Source organism: Rhipicephalus sanguineus, chromosome 5, assembly GCF_013339695.2.
Source record: "Rhipicephalus sanguineus isolate Rsan-2018 chromosome 5, BIME_Rsan_1.4, whole genome shotgun sequence".
NCBI classification, from domain to species: domain Eukaryota; kingdom Metazoa; phylum Arthropoda; class Arachnida; order Ixodida; family Ixodidae; genus Rhipicephalus; species Rhipicephalus sanguineus.
The window spans coordinates 150511963-150525483 of NC_051180.1; the positions used below are offsets into that span (position 1 = coordinate 150511963).

Here is a 13521-nt window from a genome sequence, read left to right on the forward strand (position 1 = left end):
CACTGCAATTGGGCGACAACGCAGCGGCGTCCTGGCAGACATTCAAGCAACGCATCGAGCTGTACCTGATAGCTACGGAGCCCATCAAACCACGCAGTAAGGAGCAGAAAGCTGCAATTTTTTTTGCACGTCGCCGGTCAAGAAGCAATTGATGTGTTCAATACCCTGAACCTGACGCCGGAGGAAGCTAAAGACTACGATGCTTTGGTTAAAGCGTTTGAAGCCTACTGCTTGCCCAAGTGTAATGAGACTTACGAACGCTATGTGTTTCGCTCGCGTCGTCAGGCACACGGAGAGCCTATCGAACAGTTCTTTCGGGATTTGCAGCTGAAAGCAAGAACGTGCAACTTTGGTGATTTACGAGACTCCATGCTGAGGGACCAAATCGTGTATGGCATTTCTAGCGCTTCCCTGCGTGAAAAACTTCTTCGCAAGAAGGACCTGACCCTCGTCACAGCAGTGGAATACTGCAAGGCTGAGGAACTTGCTGAATCGCAAAACAAAGCGTGGGCTGAAGAAAACAAGATTGAACCTGTTTCAAGAACGCCACTTAAGAAGGGACGAAAAAAATGCCGGTACTGCAACTTGTCACACGCGCCAAGAAAGTGTCCGGCGTACGGCAAAATATGCAACAACTGCATGAAGCCTAATCACTTCGCCGCCTGCTGTACGAGCAACCGAGCAGCAGTTGATGACGTGGTCGACGGAGTGGAGAGCGACGGTGACTTCGACGTTCTGGAGATCAGGACAACGGAAAGCAAGCGTGGTCACGAAAGTCGCGATTGGGTTGTAACAACGAACATTGAAGGAAAGCAGGTGCAGCTGAAGGTCGACACCGGAGCGCAGGCCAACTTGATGCCGCGTTCGCTGTTCAACAGGCTCGGTACTAAACAGCAGCCGTACCCCACGAGGAGCATCTTGCGTCATTATGGGGGTGGTGAAATACCACACTGTGGAAAGGTTCGCCTCGCCGTGCAGTTAGACAAGCGACACGTTCTGCTGGAGTTCTTCATAGTAAAGAAGAAGCAAGCAATTTTGGGCCTCGAGGCTAGTGAGCAACTTGGTCTGGTCAACAGAGTCAACGCGGTGGACAACAGCGACGGATACGCAAGCCTAAAGCAGACATATCCAAGACTATTCACCGGCATTGGAAGGACGCGGCGCGAGTACAAAATGGTGCTTCGAGAGGACGCTGTCCCCGTAGTACAGCCAACCCGGCGCGTGCCTTACGCACTCAGAAAGCCACTCAAGAAAGAGCTCGACCGGATGTGTGCCGCGAACATCATTGAGAAAGTGGAAGAGCCGTCGGACTGGGTAAGTCCCTTGGTTATCGTGAGGAAGAAAAATGGAGACTTAAGAGTTTGCATGGACCCACGGGCAATTAACAGGGCAGTGAAAAGAGAACACTTTCAGTTGCCATGCCGGGAAGAAATCGAGGGTGAGCTAGCGCAAGCAAAGTTTTTCAGCAGACTTGATGCAAACAGCGGTTTTCATCAAATTCCTCTAGATAGAAAGACTTCAGAAATCTGCACATTCAGTTCTCCGTTCGGTCGTTATCGGTATCTCCGATTACCGTTCGGTATTGCATCTGCACCCGAAGTTTTCCAGCGTACCATGAGCCAGATATTCGATGACCTCCCAGGAACGCGTGTGTACATCGACGACGTGCTTGTGTGGGGTTCTAGCAAAAAGGAACACGATGAACGCCTGCACAAAGCGCTAGCGAGGGCACAGGCTGAGGGCCTTACCTTGAATGCGGAAAAGTGCATTTTTGGGCAAACTGAAATCACCTTCTTGGGTGATAAAATTAGCTCCAAAGGTATTGAGCCTAATCCCGACCTGATAAAGTGCATCTTAAACCAACCTGCACCAAAGACCAAGAAAGATGTCCAGCGCTTCCTTGGAGCAGTTAACTATTTTGGAAAGTACTTGCCACTGTTGTCAGCCCACACTGAGGCCTTGCGCAGCCTAATAAGAAACGATACAATTTTCGAGTGGACGCAGGTTCACGAGCGTGAGTGGGAACAACTCAAGATGATGCTGACGAAAGCGCCAGTCTTGGCTGTTTTTAATTCCGAGCTTCCCACGAAACTGTCGACGGACGCGTCTGCGTTTGCACTCGGAGCGGTCATTTTCCAACAACACGGACGCGATTGGCGTCCCGTCGGATACGAGTCGCGAGCACTCACAGAAACCGAGCGAAGGTATGCTCAAATAGAAAAAGAGGCATTAGGCATAACATTCGGCTGTGAAAAGTTTAACGATTATGTCACTGGAAGACATATTGCTATCGAAACTGACCACAGTCCATTGTTGGCGATTTCAAAGAAAGAAATAGGTGACATGCCACCGCGTCTGCAGCGCCTATTTCTTCGGCTGCTGAAATATGAATTTGATTTGCAGTATGTTCCAGGCAGCAAATTAGTTGTTGCTGACACCTTGTCAAGAATCCCCGCACAGGAACACCCAGGCAAGGGCACAACAGATGTTGAAGTTCATGCTGTTGGCGTCCTTACTTCAAGTGTGGGTCCAGCCACCCTCTCCCGTCTGCAGGCAGCAACGGCCAGTGATGAAACGCTGCAAGATGTCATTTTGAGATTGCAGTCGTCAATCCCAGTAGAGGGTGAACTAAAGTCCTCCACAGCAGAGCTTACTGTGGTCAACGGAATACTGCTAAAGGGAACCAAAGTAGTGGTACCTGCAAGCATGCGAACGGAGATGCTGAGACGAGTGCACCAAGGGCATCTCGGGTTAGGGAAATGCAAATCGAGGGCCCGCAAGTTGATGTATTGGCCAGGAATGGCAGCAGATATTGCCCATTTTATTGACAGGTGTGACGTCTGTAAGAAGTTTGCTTATCGGCAACCTGACGAGCCCCTTCTTCAGCGTGCCGTCCCTGACTTGCCGTGGGCTAGAGTTGGTGCAGATCTTTTCCAGCATGCTGGAAAGAATTTCTTGGTTGTCTATGACGCCTACTCTAATTTTCCTGAAGTCGAACAGCTAAAGGAGACCTCAGCAACAGCCGTCATTCAGAAACTACGTCAGATCTTTGCAAGGCACGGGTTACCATTAGAAGTTTGTAGTGATGGCGGCCCTCAGTTCGCGTCAAAAGAGTTCAAAGATTTTGCGGCTCGATATGACTTCAAGCATACAATTTCAAGTCCGCATTTTCCCAGATCCAACGGACTCGCCGAGAAGGGCGTCCAAGTGATCAAGCGCATTCTGGACAAGACGGAGAGGAGTAAAGAGGATTTCTATTTGGGCCTTCTGAACTACAGGGTGTGTCCTCTTGAGGATGGCCGGTCGCCATCAGAGCTGCTGATGGGACGAAGTCTCAGAACGCTGCTTCCAGATTTCTCAGTGTCACCCCCAAGGCCCGTGCGAAAACATGTGCAAGCAAAGATCCCAAGAAGGTCACTTGCTCTATTACAGAAGGGAGACGTCGTCCGCGTTCTCAATGATGGTAGATGGGAAATAAAAGCACAAGTCCAAGATCTCGTGGCGCCAAGGTCGTACACCGTTCTGACAGAAGATGGCCGGGTTTTCCGTCGAAATAGACAGTTGCCGACCGACGTTAAATGTTTTCGGTGTTTTCAGAGTTTTTTGTGTGCTTCGCCTTCAAAGAAAGGAGGATGTAACGGGCGATCAACAAGGCAACACTGTGTACAACCAATAGAGCAAGGCCTGGCAACGCTGTACGCAAGCGTTCCTTTTGTTATTAATAAACCAGTGTTCTTGTGTCCACCACCATGTGCAGACGCTTTCTACAAGACGCTCGATACAGTCTTCGTCGACGTCACGACCACGTGACAATATTCTCAGCCAGGAAAATCGTATTAAAATTTACTAATAATTAAGCAATACACTCTTGAGCATTTTTTCGCGATCAATACAATAGGTGGACTGCAAACAAATGCAGCATTGAAAACGAAAGCTCAAAGGGCTCGTCCACTCACCACAAAAATGTAGATTTATTACCTGTCAGTGAATAAGAAATAAAGAAAACGCATGCTCACAAGGGGTGTATTACAAATACAAAACAAGTTCGATCCTGTCTATTGAGTTTTACATTGCTCCATTAGGCATTACCAACTCGCCCAAAATGCTGTTCATTTGCACTGCAATAATATTTCACATTATACTCATCATAGTTGCCACTGCTTTCCAGTATAACGACGGTGTTTGGCGCAGCTTCTCCAGCATGGTGCAGCATGGTACACCATCATTTTCTTCACCCACCATTCCCTCGCTGCTTTCCACCATTCGCGCCATAGTGGGCGCTGTCTCCTACCCCTACCCAGTATTTTGCTGCTACTCTCCACCATCGTCCACCATCCTTTCCACCTTACCCAGCTAACGTACACCTTGCCACCCACCACTGTCCACTATAACACCAGGATTTCCAGCATACCCAGCATTATTTTCACTATATGAACCACCTTTTCCAGTATCCACCATGGTAGTTTTTCCGATAGGGATGCATTTGCATATAAAAACAAACAGCACTGGAGAGAGAACAACCAACTTCCTTAAGGCGATAAAGAAATCATTCGTCTGATAGCTTTTTTAACCTATGTTTTGTCCGAGACGAGATGTACTAATAGCTACCTTATCACTGTTAAACGCAGTTGTTAAAAGGTAGCAAGCCTTCAGAAGAGCGAACAAATTCCGGCGCTTGATCATAGATCCCTGCGTTGCTCTAAGCTAACTCTGGGCACCATCAGGAACTGAAGAAATTGAAATACAGGCAAACAGCAATGAAAGCATTCGATTTGCCAAAGTAGTCACACGAAGTGAAATGCGATATTTCAGAGTACCCTGTAAGTGTCGTGAATTTTTATGCAATTTCATCCTACGAGCTTTATTATCCGCATCATACTTCACATCGACGCGACTTGTTCATTCTTTCGTGTGCGCGAGCAATCTAGTAGGCTGCAGAAGGCTGTCTTTCTATGATCTATTGATCCCTTGTCGCTTCGCTTGGTGTAGCCTATCAGGAAATGACAATGTTCCGTTCATTTTAACTTGCTCATTCTACCATGTATAAAGCAACTTTCCATGCAAGGCTCCAGTCATTCTAGAAAATCAATGTCAGACGCGTTTTCGTTTAAAGCTCCGAGCAAACTGCCGCGCTGCTGGGGATTGAACGTTGTCAACAGAGATATTGCAGTGCGAAGAGTGCACTCTCGCGAAACAAGAAAAAAGAACGAACAAACCTTTTTATTGCAATTTTATGGCAGCTGCCGTAGGGCACATGCGGCACGAAAAAGGAAGATATGTATTAAATAACGACAGCTTTTTAAGTGAGCTATAGAAAGGATGTTCAATAGCTTTGTTTTTTGTTTATGGCATGCATATAGGAATGTCGTTTCTTGAAATGACAATCGCTCTGCTTTGTTCCCATCTCACCTTCTTTTTTTTCTCTCTGCACGCATTCTCGTCATATCAGTAATATATGTGTTCAGGCAACAGCATACACGACTAGAAAATGTAAAAAAGAAATTCTGAAAAAAAAAAACAAAAAAATACTCGGCCTCACCGGGGACGCATGGGTCAATGTAGGGGGTATGAAACATAATAATAATATTATATTCGTGATACCAAAGGGTGTAAAACGATCACAGGTTACCAATATGGCGTAACGAAATACACAAGTAACATTTCTTAAAGCAGTTACATAGTTACACGCTTAAGGACCAGAAATGCAGCGCAAACACGCAGCAACGCCAAAAAGAGGCGCACAGATAAAACACACTCAAGCCCCTTCGTGTGCCTTCTTTTCTCAGAGAATTGCGCAGCTACTGAGGCGTTCCTGATACATAAACAACAAGCGCGAATCGCCAACTGCGTTACATCCTGAACGCTACGGGCATTGGCGAGCATCCTGATACACACGTCCGCGTTATTCGGCATCGCGTGATATGGATCCCTGATCACGGGGGGCTAGAGGGAAACAAAGTGGCGGATAGGGCATCCTCCAACTCCACCTCTGAGGCAGCCGTTCATGTCCCGTGTGACTATTCGACCATACAAAACCGCTAGACTTAATCGAGCCTACTCTGCACCCACCGAACACTAAATAAAGAGGAAGCGGTTAGATGGAGCCAATTCTAAACCGGTATGGATCTTAATTTGCATACCCTGACCAAAATTCCTCCATAGGGCTATTTTCCTCGCTTCCCATGGTGTTCAGCAAAAGCAACACGTGGGCATTTCACGTTGGCATGTCTGGTGATCGCTGCCACCACCCATACCAACCACACACAGCACAGCGGGGGGGGGGGGGGGGGCAGCCGCTGGCCAGCAATTGCCTGGATGATCTGATTGAGTCGATCTGATATAGTCTGATTTACAGGGCCCGCAGAGCGGTAGCCGCAAGTGGAGTCCCAGGCCCCCTGGACTCCTGGACATCCCGCCACCATTCAACAATCTCCGATTACCCGTAGTGTCTGCGCAGCAACATTGCTGCTAATAAACAAGTTTCTACCATCGACACCCGCGTTACATGCTTGGGAATACACTAGGGTAGCTGTTTGGGCTTGTTGACACATGTTGAAAGCGCAAAAGACTAAGAGAGAGAAGAGGCTTGACACACACGAGCGCTGTGATCACGGGTTACCAATATGGCGTAACGAATTACACAAGTATCATTTATTAAAGCAGTTGCATAGTTATACGCTTAAGGAGCAGAACTGCAGCGCAAACACGCAGCAACGCCAAATGCTTGGGAGAAAATGGGGGCAAGGGGACATTACTCTAAATTTGCAATTGTGTTCACTCCACATTCACAATCTGACCAACGTCAGAGGTGGCGGGCACGAAACTCTATCCCTTCGTTTCACTGTATCAGTCTTTTCTCGTCTATTCTAGACTCAACCATTCTAATGAAATGTCGATATAATAATTCCATCGCCACATTTTTGCAAGTAATCGCACACTTGTAAGCCTTCCAATTCGTAATGAAGACGCGTTCGAGTTTTTTGGAATATACCTGCCCGAGCAGATTGCATGTCTTGACGCTATGCTTCATTCTCTCGGCTGCACTGATTTATTAACCCAGGCCGTGATTACACAATGGATGTGCCATCGCACACCTGAGGTAGAGGTTGTGGGCTTGCAGCAGCCTCGGCGGCCACTCTCACGTGTTAACATTATAAAATGTACTATGAAGAACACCTGACGGTGAAAATCAAACTGGCGGCCGTCAGCATGGCGCATCTCGGTGCGATAACTTAATTATGGACTAAAAAGCTCTCATTCTCTCCAACGCCTCATTGAGGGGCACTTACATAATATGTTCCATCGTTAAAGCAGAGTATTTACTTGTAGAACTCACGATTCCTGTGGCATTTTAGCTGTGTAGCCATCAAGCGTCGAGAGGGGCTTTCAAGAACACTTTTTGAGCTGAATTTCAACTTAAAAAGTAAGGGAATGAGTAAGCTGTGTTATTGCGTCTAACCACTACAGTACCTGTCCCAATATCAGGGGTGTGGTCGAGAAGATAAAACAAGGCGTCATGTGCGAATGTCAAAAGCCCGTTAGCGCAGGAAGGGCTACAAATAGCGGCGCGGATATCGCATTTTCGCCAGCAAAAGTATTCAGTGCCAATAGTACCCCTTGCATCCAGTGCGGAGTTTCGAGGAAGGCACATGGAAGCGTGCGGGTACCCCCCCCCCCTCATAACGGCGGGAATAAATTCCTAACCTCCATCGGGCGGCTGCAGTCAATAAAATGTGACCGCGGCTAATGGGTGCACAAGTCTGGAAGAAAATGGGCCCATATGCCACCCGCAGGCGATGCCAGCGACGCGACTGGGCAGCGGGCTGGAGTGTCCGGGCATGACTTACCCCCGTATTCTTAAACGCACCTTCACTCGAGCCTTCGCCTCGACTTGACCAAGTCAAGGCGAAGCGCCCTCCTCCCCTCAAGGAGCCGCTGGGTTTCAAGAACGCTCCTCGGCCTTTCTTTCGCCAAGGGACACTTTGCCAACGCTCCCTTGACTCGAGTGGCGTCTGATAAGGAGAATATTCCTAATGTGGTTAGGAAATAGCTGTTTCTGCTCAATATTTATGTGCTTTTCTTAGTTAATCTTCTTTATCAGTCGACGTTACGAAAAAATACACGCCTTTAAATCTATAGTGTAGCTTCCGTAAGCTTGAGCCGATAGAGTAAGTGAAACCCCCGCTTGAAATCTGGCAACAGTCGCATCCCGGCTGCTGAAAGAACAGCTGATTCCGATGTGTCTGCTGCAGATCGTTTCCACGCGCTTAACTTCTTTTATGCCGCATGCGTCTGTTAACCGCTGTATATGATTACGGCAGTGTCTACTTGTGTATTGTTCGTGACCCAGCTTTCGCCATGGTGACTAACGAACTACTTGAGTGATAGCGAAAAGCAGGGTCCATCGCACGGACGATTTGTCGTTTTGTTTAGCTTCCTGCTGCTGAGAGCCTTCTGTTCATTGATGCAGCTGCAGAACGGATAATGCGGGTGAGTCATTTTTACATACGATCACATTATACTGATGTGCTTGGTGAATTCGCCACCGCACTGTGTGCAGGAATTACTTATCGTAGGTAAATTTGCTCTCGATGCGGAGTGCTAGCATAGTTCATAATTACAGGAGCCTGTGCAATTATTTTCTCATTTCATTTCTTGAAACATTTAACGCGACACTGGTAGTGGTTCCGCTTCGTTTATTTTACAAATGCGGTAGAGACTGCTCGCAGCTGCTACTCATAATTATCATAGTGTCGCGTTAAGGAGTACGTATGCTATGCATGTGGTAGAGCGTTCAAATTAGGCTGTAACGCAGGTTGAGGAAAGCATTCGCTTGTGTTTTCTCCACTCTCGACGGAAGCAGTGTTTTTAAGTCGTTTTTTTTTTTAATTGGCAGCGTATGTTGTCGGTTAACTTGGACTGATGTGTGTTTGGTTTCTTCTTAACAGCGTTTCTTGACATCAGGTATACTTTATGTAAAGTTTTATTATTCGGATGATGCATAAGTTAGCAGTTCATTACTTCCATAAATGTTTTTCTATTCGCCGTGCATTTGTCGATGTACCTAACGTGACTAATTCTAATGGACGCAACGGCCACATTTTAAAATGTTTGTCCTGTCTTTTTATTTTGGAAGCGCAGGCAGCCTGTAATTAGTGCACGAGTGCCCTGTGTACTGATGTTTTGGCATTCATTTGCAGTTTGTGACCCCTGGGAATACCTGCTGAGGAGGGCGTCGGCGTCTGTGCTGTATAGAGACGCTTTGGCATTCCAGAGCATCATTTGTTATTCTGCACATCACGAGACTGAAGCCGTTTCTTCCTTTTACTGCTGTTCTGCCTTAACAACGACCGTGTGGACGCACTCAACTTGGGCGGATGTGTTGCAAAGAAGCAGAGTAAACTACTCTACTGATTCAACGAAGACGACAGCACCGAAATGGTGAAAGATTCTCAAGGGCCTTGCAGTCATCGCAGCTACTTCTGGTCACAAGAACCGTGTAAATATTTGTAAATATACGCTATCAAGTAAAATCAGCTTGCCTACCTGTTGGAACCGCGCCACCTCCCTTCCATGGAAGAGGAACAGTGCTGCATTCTATAGAACGTGTTTGATTGTTGTAGAACTGCTTTTTCTATATAATCAAAGCAGATGAGGTTTTTGCGATCCTGTCTGAACACGAAAGCACAGAGAAAACACTAAATCAATTGCAAATGGTAAATGAATTTTTATTATATCTGCTTGATGAAGAATAACGTAGGTGACAAAATACAAGTGTGTAAAGCTGCAAGGTGTCCGTCAATAAAGCATATGCAGCCTACATACTGTCATGAAATTCGAGCTTGTAGGACATCATAAAGAAGAGACAGGTGGTAGCCACACTAGTATGACTAATCCATGCAGTGCAGCTATTAACTGCAGCTTTTCTTCCTTTGTATACAGTCATGCAAATGCTGCAAATACAGCACATTTGTAAAGAGTGTTGGTGTATCTTCTAGTCTCAGCAGCCAGGTTCCTGCACAAAAGGGGTTATAAATAATGAACATAGTGGTACATCAAAGCTGCATTTTTCTTTACTTCTCGTTCTACACACATTCTTCAGTACTTCTCGCCTTGAAGAACCGGCATGTATTTTGTTGACTTAATGAGCTTTCACTATTTTGATACATGTTTGCAGGGGCGTAGCCAAGGGGGGGGGGGGGGGGGTTGGGGGGGTTCAAACCTCCCCCGAAATTTTTCAGTTTTGCTTGCGTATATAGGCACGCACACATACAAACGCACGCACGAACATACATAAAGTATGATTGAACTCCCCCCCCCCCCCCCGAAAAAAATTTCTGGCTACGCCCCTGCATGTTTGGGCCAGGCACTTGTGCATCTGAACAGACGTATGGCTATCCAACGCCCATTAGCTTCATTATATAATGGCTCAAACGTCTAGAATTACACTGCATGTGCTATTGTTTTCTTAAAATTTGCCGTCATTGCTTAATTAGAAGCAGTGTTATTAAGCTTGAAAATAAAACATTCATTCATTTCTCTGCTGTATCTTTTGTGTTTTGATACGTTTCACGCATTTTTGCATGCATGCGGGTTTCACACTGCATCACCACCTGGTTAATTTCATATAGCTAGGCTTGGACGTCCATAGATATTGCAGGCTACATAAATACTGTATAATGAAGCTACGAATTACGTAGTTATAACTTTCAATACTAGCAACTGCACACTCGTTGTACCCCATTACATTGTCTTTTGTTTTCCATAAACCATTCCAATATGAATCTGATCAAACACAGGGAAAATGTGATAAACAAAATAGAAGAACGCACCTTCACGTTGATACAGAAGATCTCCTTGCAGAGGTATGCTTCTTCGTATTTCGGTTAGGGTAGTGAAGATTTACATGAGCGAAAGCCCCTCAGGTGTGCGGTGAATGCCGGCGCATGAATAGTCAGGTACGCACCCATGAAGCTAGCATGAATAATTCACCCATTAATTAGAGAAAAGTTCCCTCTTTCACTTTCCTTTCGCTATCGCGCAGTCTTTCGCACCGGGCTTGAACTGATGCGGCGTAAGGTCTTCAACGAAATGCACATGAAAGCACTGGCGACCATAGTAAGACTTGGAACACTCGCACGATGATTATCCGAAAGCAGGTAATCCATTGGCTCATGCACGGAATGCAACACATCACGGCACAAAAGCGCGGTCCTCTTGACATCATGCCCGCCTCTCTCGGAGCCACAGCAGCCACAGTATACCTGAGCCGTTGCCGAACCAATCGAAGACAGCGCCATAGTAAATGCGCACCTTCACTGTCGAAAGCAAAGAGGCAGCGGCAGGGCGGCAGCTTGATCCATCGGGAAATGCACAAGTGAGCGACGCACCGCATGATACCACGCTGACCGTGGCCTCCGAAATGGCGAGCGCGCGGCCCGCTATCTCGGAGGCCACGCGCTGACGCCGAAACTTCACTCAAGGAACGATTCAAGGTAGCTCCCGCGCTACCTTGACAATCTCAAGTGAAACACTCGAGATTTCCTCAAGTCGAGGTGCGTTTCGAGTGAAGGGCGATTTGTGAATCGGAAAACGGCCCTCAAGGAGCGTTTCGAGTGAAGGGTCGAGTCGAGGAGCGTTTGTGAATACGGGGGTTACTCGGCTGGCCACAGCACGAACTGCCGGTGCGAGACCGCATGATTTTCACTTTTTGCCCGCTGATAGCCTCTTCTAGGAGCGTAAATATTTTTCTTCGCGTTGGCGCGATTTACGAATGTTTGTTGTACGCGCCCTAAAAGAGGCTCGCGAACCTGCTTTCGATTAGGATTTTTCCTCTTAACGTTAGGCCATATTGGTTCGCAATCATTCCAATGAATCAATGCACCCCAACTTTAAATGGAACATAAAAGGAGCACGATAGAATATTGTGGTCGTCATGGCTGGAAGCAGTTCATGCGCGGAAAACCAATCCACTTCGGGTACAATTAGAGTGTGGTGCCTGAATGCAAAAATGGCTACCTTGTAAACTTTGAAGCATAAGAAGAAAGACAGAAAGACACCGCAGCAAGCACGCAGAATGAAATGGACTTCGGAAAAGCAGCAGCACCTCTCCTTGAAATGGTGGATGAACTTCCGGTCCAAGTTCGTCACCTGACATTTCAGTTTTATTTAGACAATCTCTTCACGAGCCTGCGCCTACTCAGGCACCTGAAAGAAAATAACCATGAATCCACGGGCACTGTGACGCAGAACCGTGTGCCGAAAGAATGCGCCGTCGGTCGGCCTGATTTCATCAAATGTTCGTACCCGTGGGTACGAACAGCACACACTCTCGGGTGACGGGACAATCATTGTGCGCTGGATGGAGAACTCTGTTGTAATAATCGCAAGTACCGCGCACGGCGTAGAGCCCATGTTCTCAGCAGGCAGGTATTCCCGTGCACTATAGAGGATCAAAGTACCTCGCCCTAATGCCGTTACCCAATATAACTGCTTTATGGAAGGCACTGACTCAATGGACGCGAACGTAGGTGCCTACCAGATTGCTATCCCCGGCAAGAAATGGTGGTGGCCGATATTCGCTTGCCTTTGCGACGTACAGTATAACGCCATTTGCAGGTTATCGCGGGGGCGTCGACCAAGAACTACAACAGAGCCATGAGCCAGAATCCCCTTTCCAAGAGAGGGACCCATCAGGTAAGCTTCACTGACTATTTTTGCTGTTCCTTAAACAGCGATCACTCCCGTGTGAGCAAGGCGCATTTTAATTTTTGATCACGACTCGATGTGTTTTCTGCGACTTAGCAAGCCATTCAAACGAAGCAGCGCCAAGCACCAGCTTTGCCAGATCTTTCCCAGTAATTATGTAATCCTCGAGCGGACATAACAACCGACGAAGAATACACTTGATCGCAACGAATGGAAAGCCTAAAACAGAGAAAAAGGGACTAGCGTTCGTCGTAGGGGCGATTGCTGTAGCATGGAAGAGTTTTCTTCGTTCAGCAAACTGGGAGCGCGGAAAAAACACAAAGGACGAAGCGAGGAACCACATAAGACGAGCGCTCACTAGTTGTTAGTGAGCGCTCGTCTTATGTGGTTCCTCGTTTTGTCCTTTGTGTTCTTTTCCGCGCTCCCAGTTCGCTGAACGAAGAAAATGAATTACCAACTGGCCCACCTTTCGATCCTCCTGCAAAGCATGGAAGAGCCCATGAAGGCGAGAAGAATGCGCAATCTTGATTTTCCCTGTTCCGAAACGTGCCGCTAGACCCCTGGGATGCTAGGCCAGTCAACGCTCGCGCGATAACCTTCATATCGCGCTCGAACCATATGCAACGGTTGGATGCTTATTCGCAGAACAACATCCAAGATCATTCCCGTCGATTGCAAGCAACAGTGACATCGTTGGAACACCGATACACCAGTTTCCACCACAAGGGCCGCTAGCGAAAGTTATCATCCATCCTAAGTTCCAAGGACAAATGATGCTCATTGTTCGAAACAGGCTGTCCACAATAGTGAGAG

The 13521-nt window shown here is 47.2% G+C and overlaps 1 protein-coding gene across 1 annotated transcript; it reads left to right on the top strand.

Moving 5' to 3' along the window:
• The first annotated feature begins 563 nt into the window (after positions 1-563).
• On the top strand, positions 564-6472 carry LOC125758644 (uncharacterized). Its single transcript, XM_049416065.1, has 4 exons — positions 564-1314; positions 2404-2616; positions 3148-3378; positions 6356-6472. The coding sequence occupies exons 1-4, from the start codon at positions 640-642 to the stop codon at positions 6470-6472; spliced, it is 1236 nt and encodes a 411-aa protein (XP_049272022.1). The 5' UTR covers positions 564-639.
• Positions 6473-13521: the final 7049 nt, after the last annotated feature.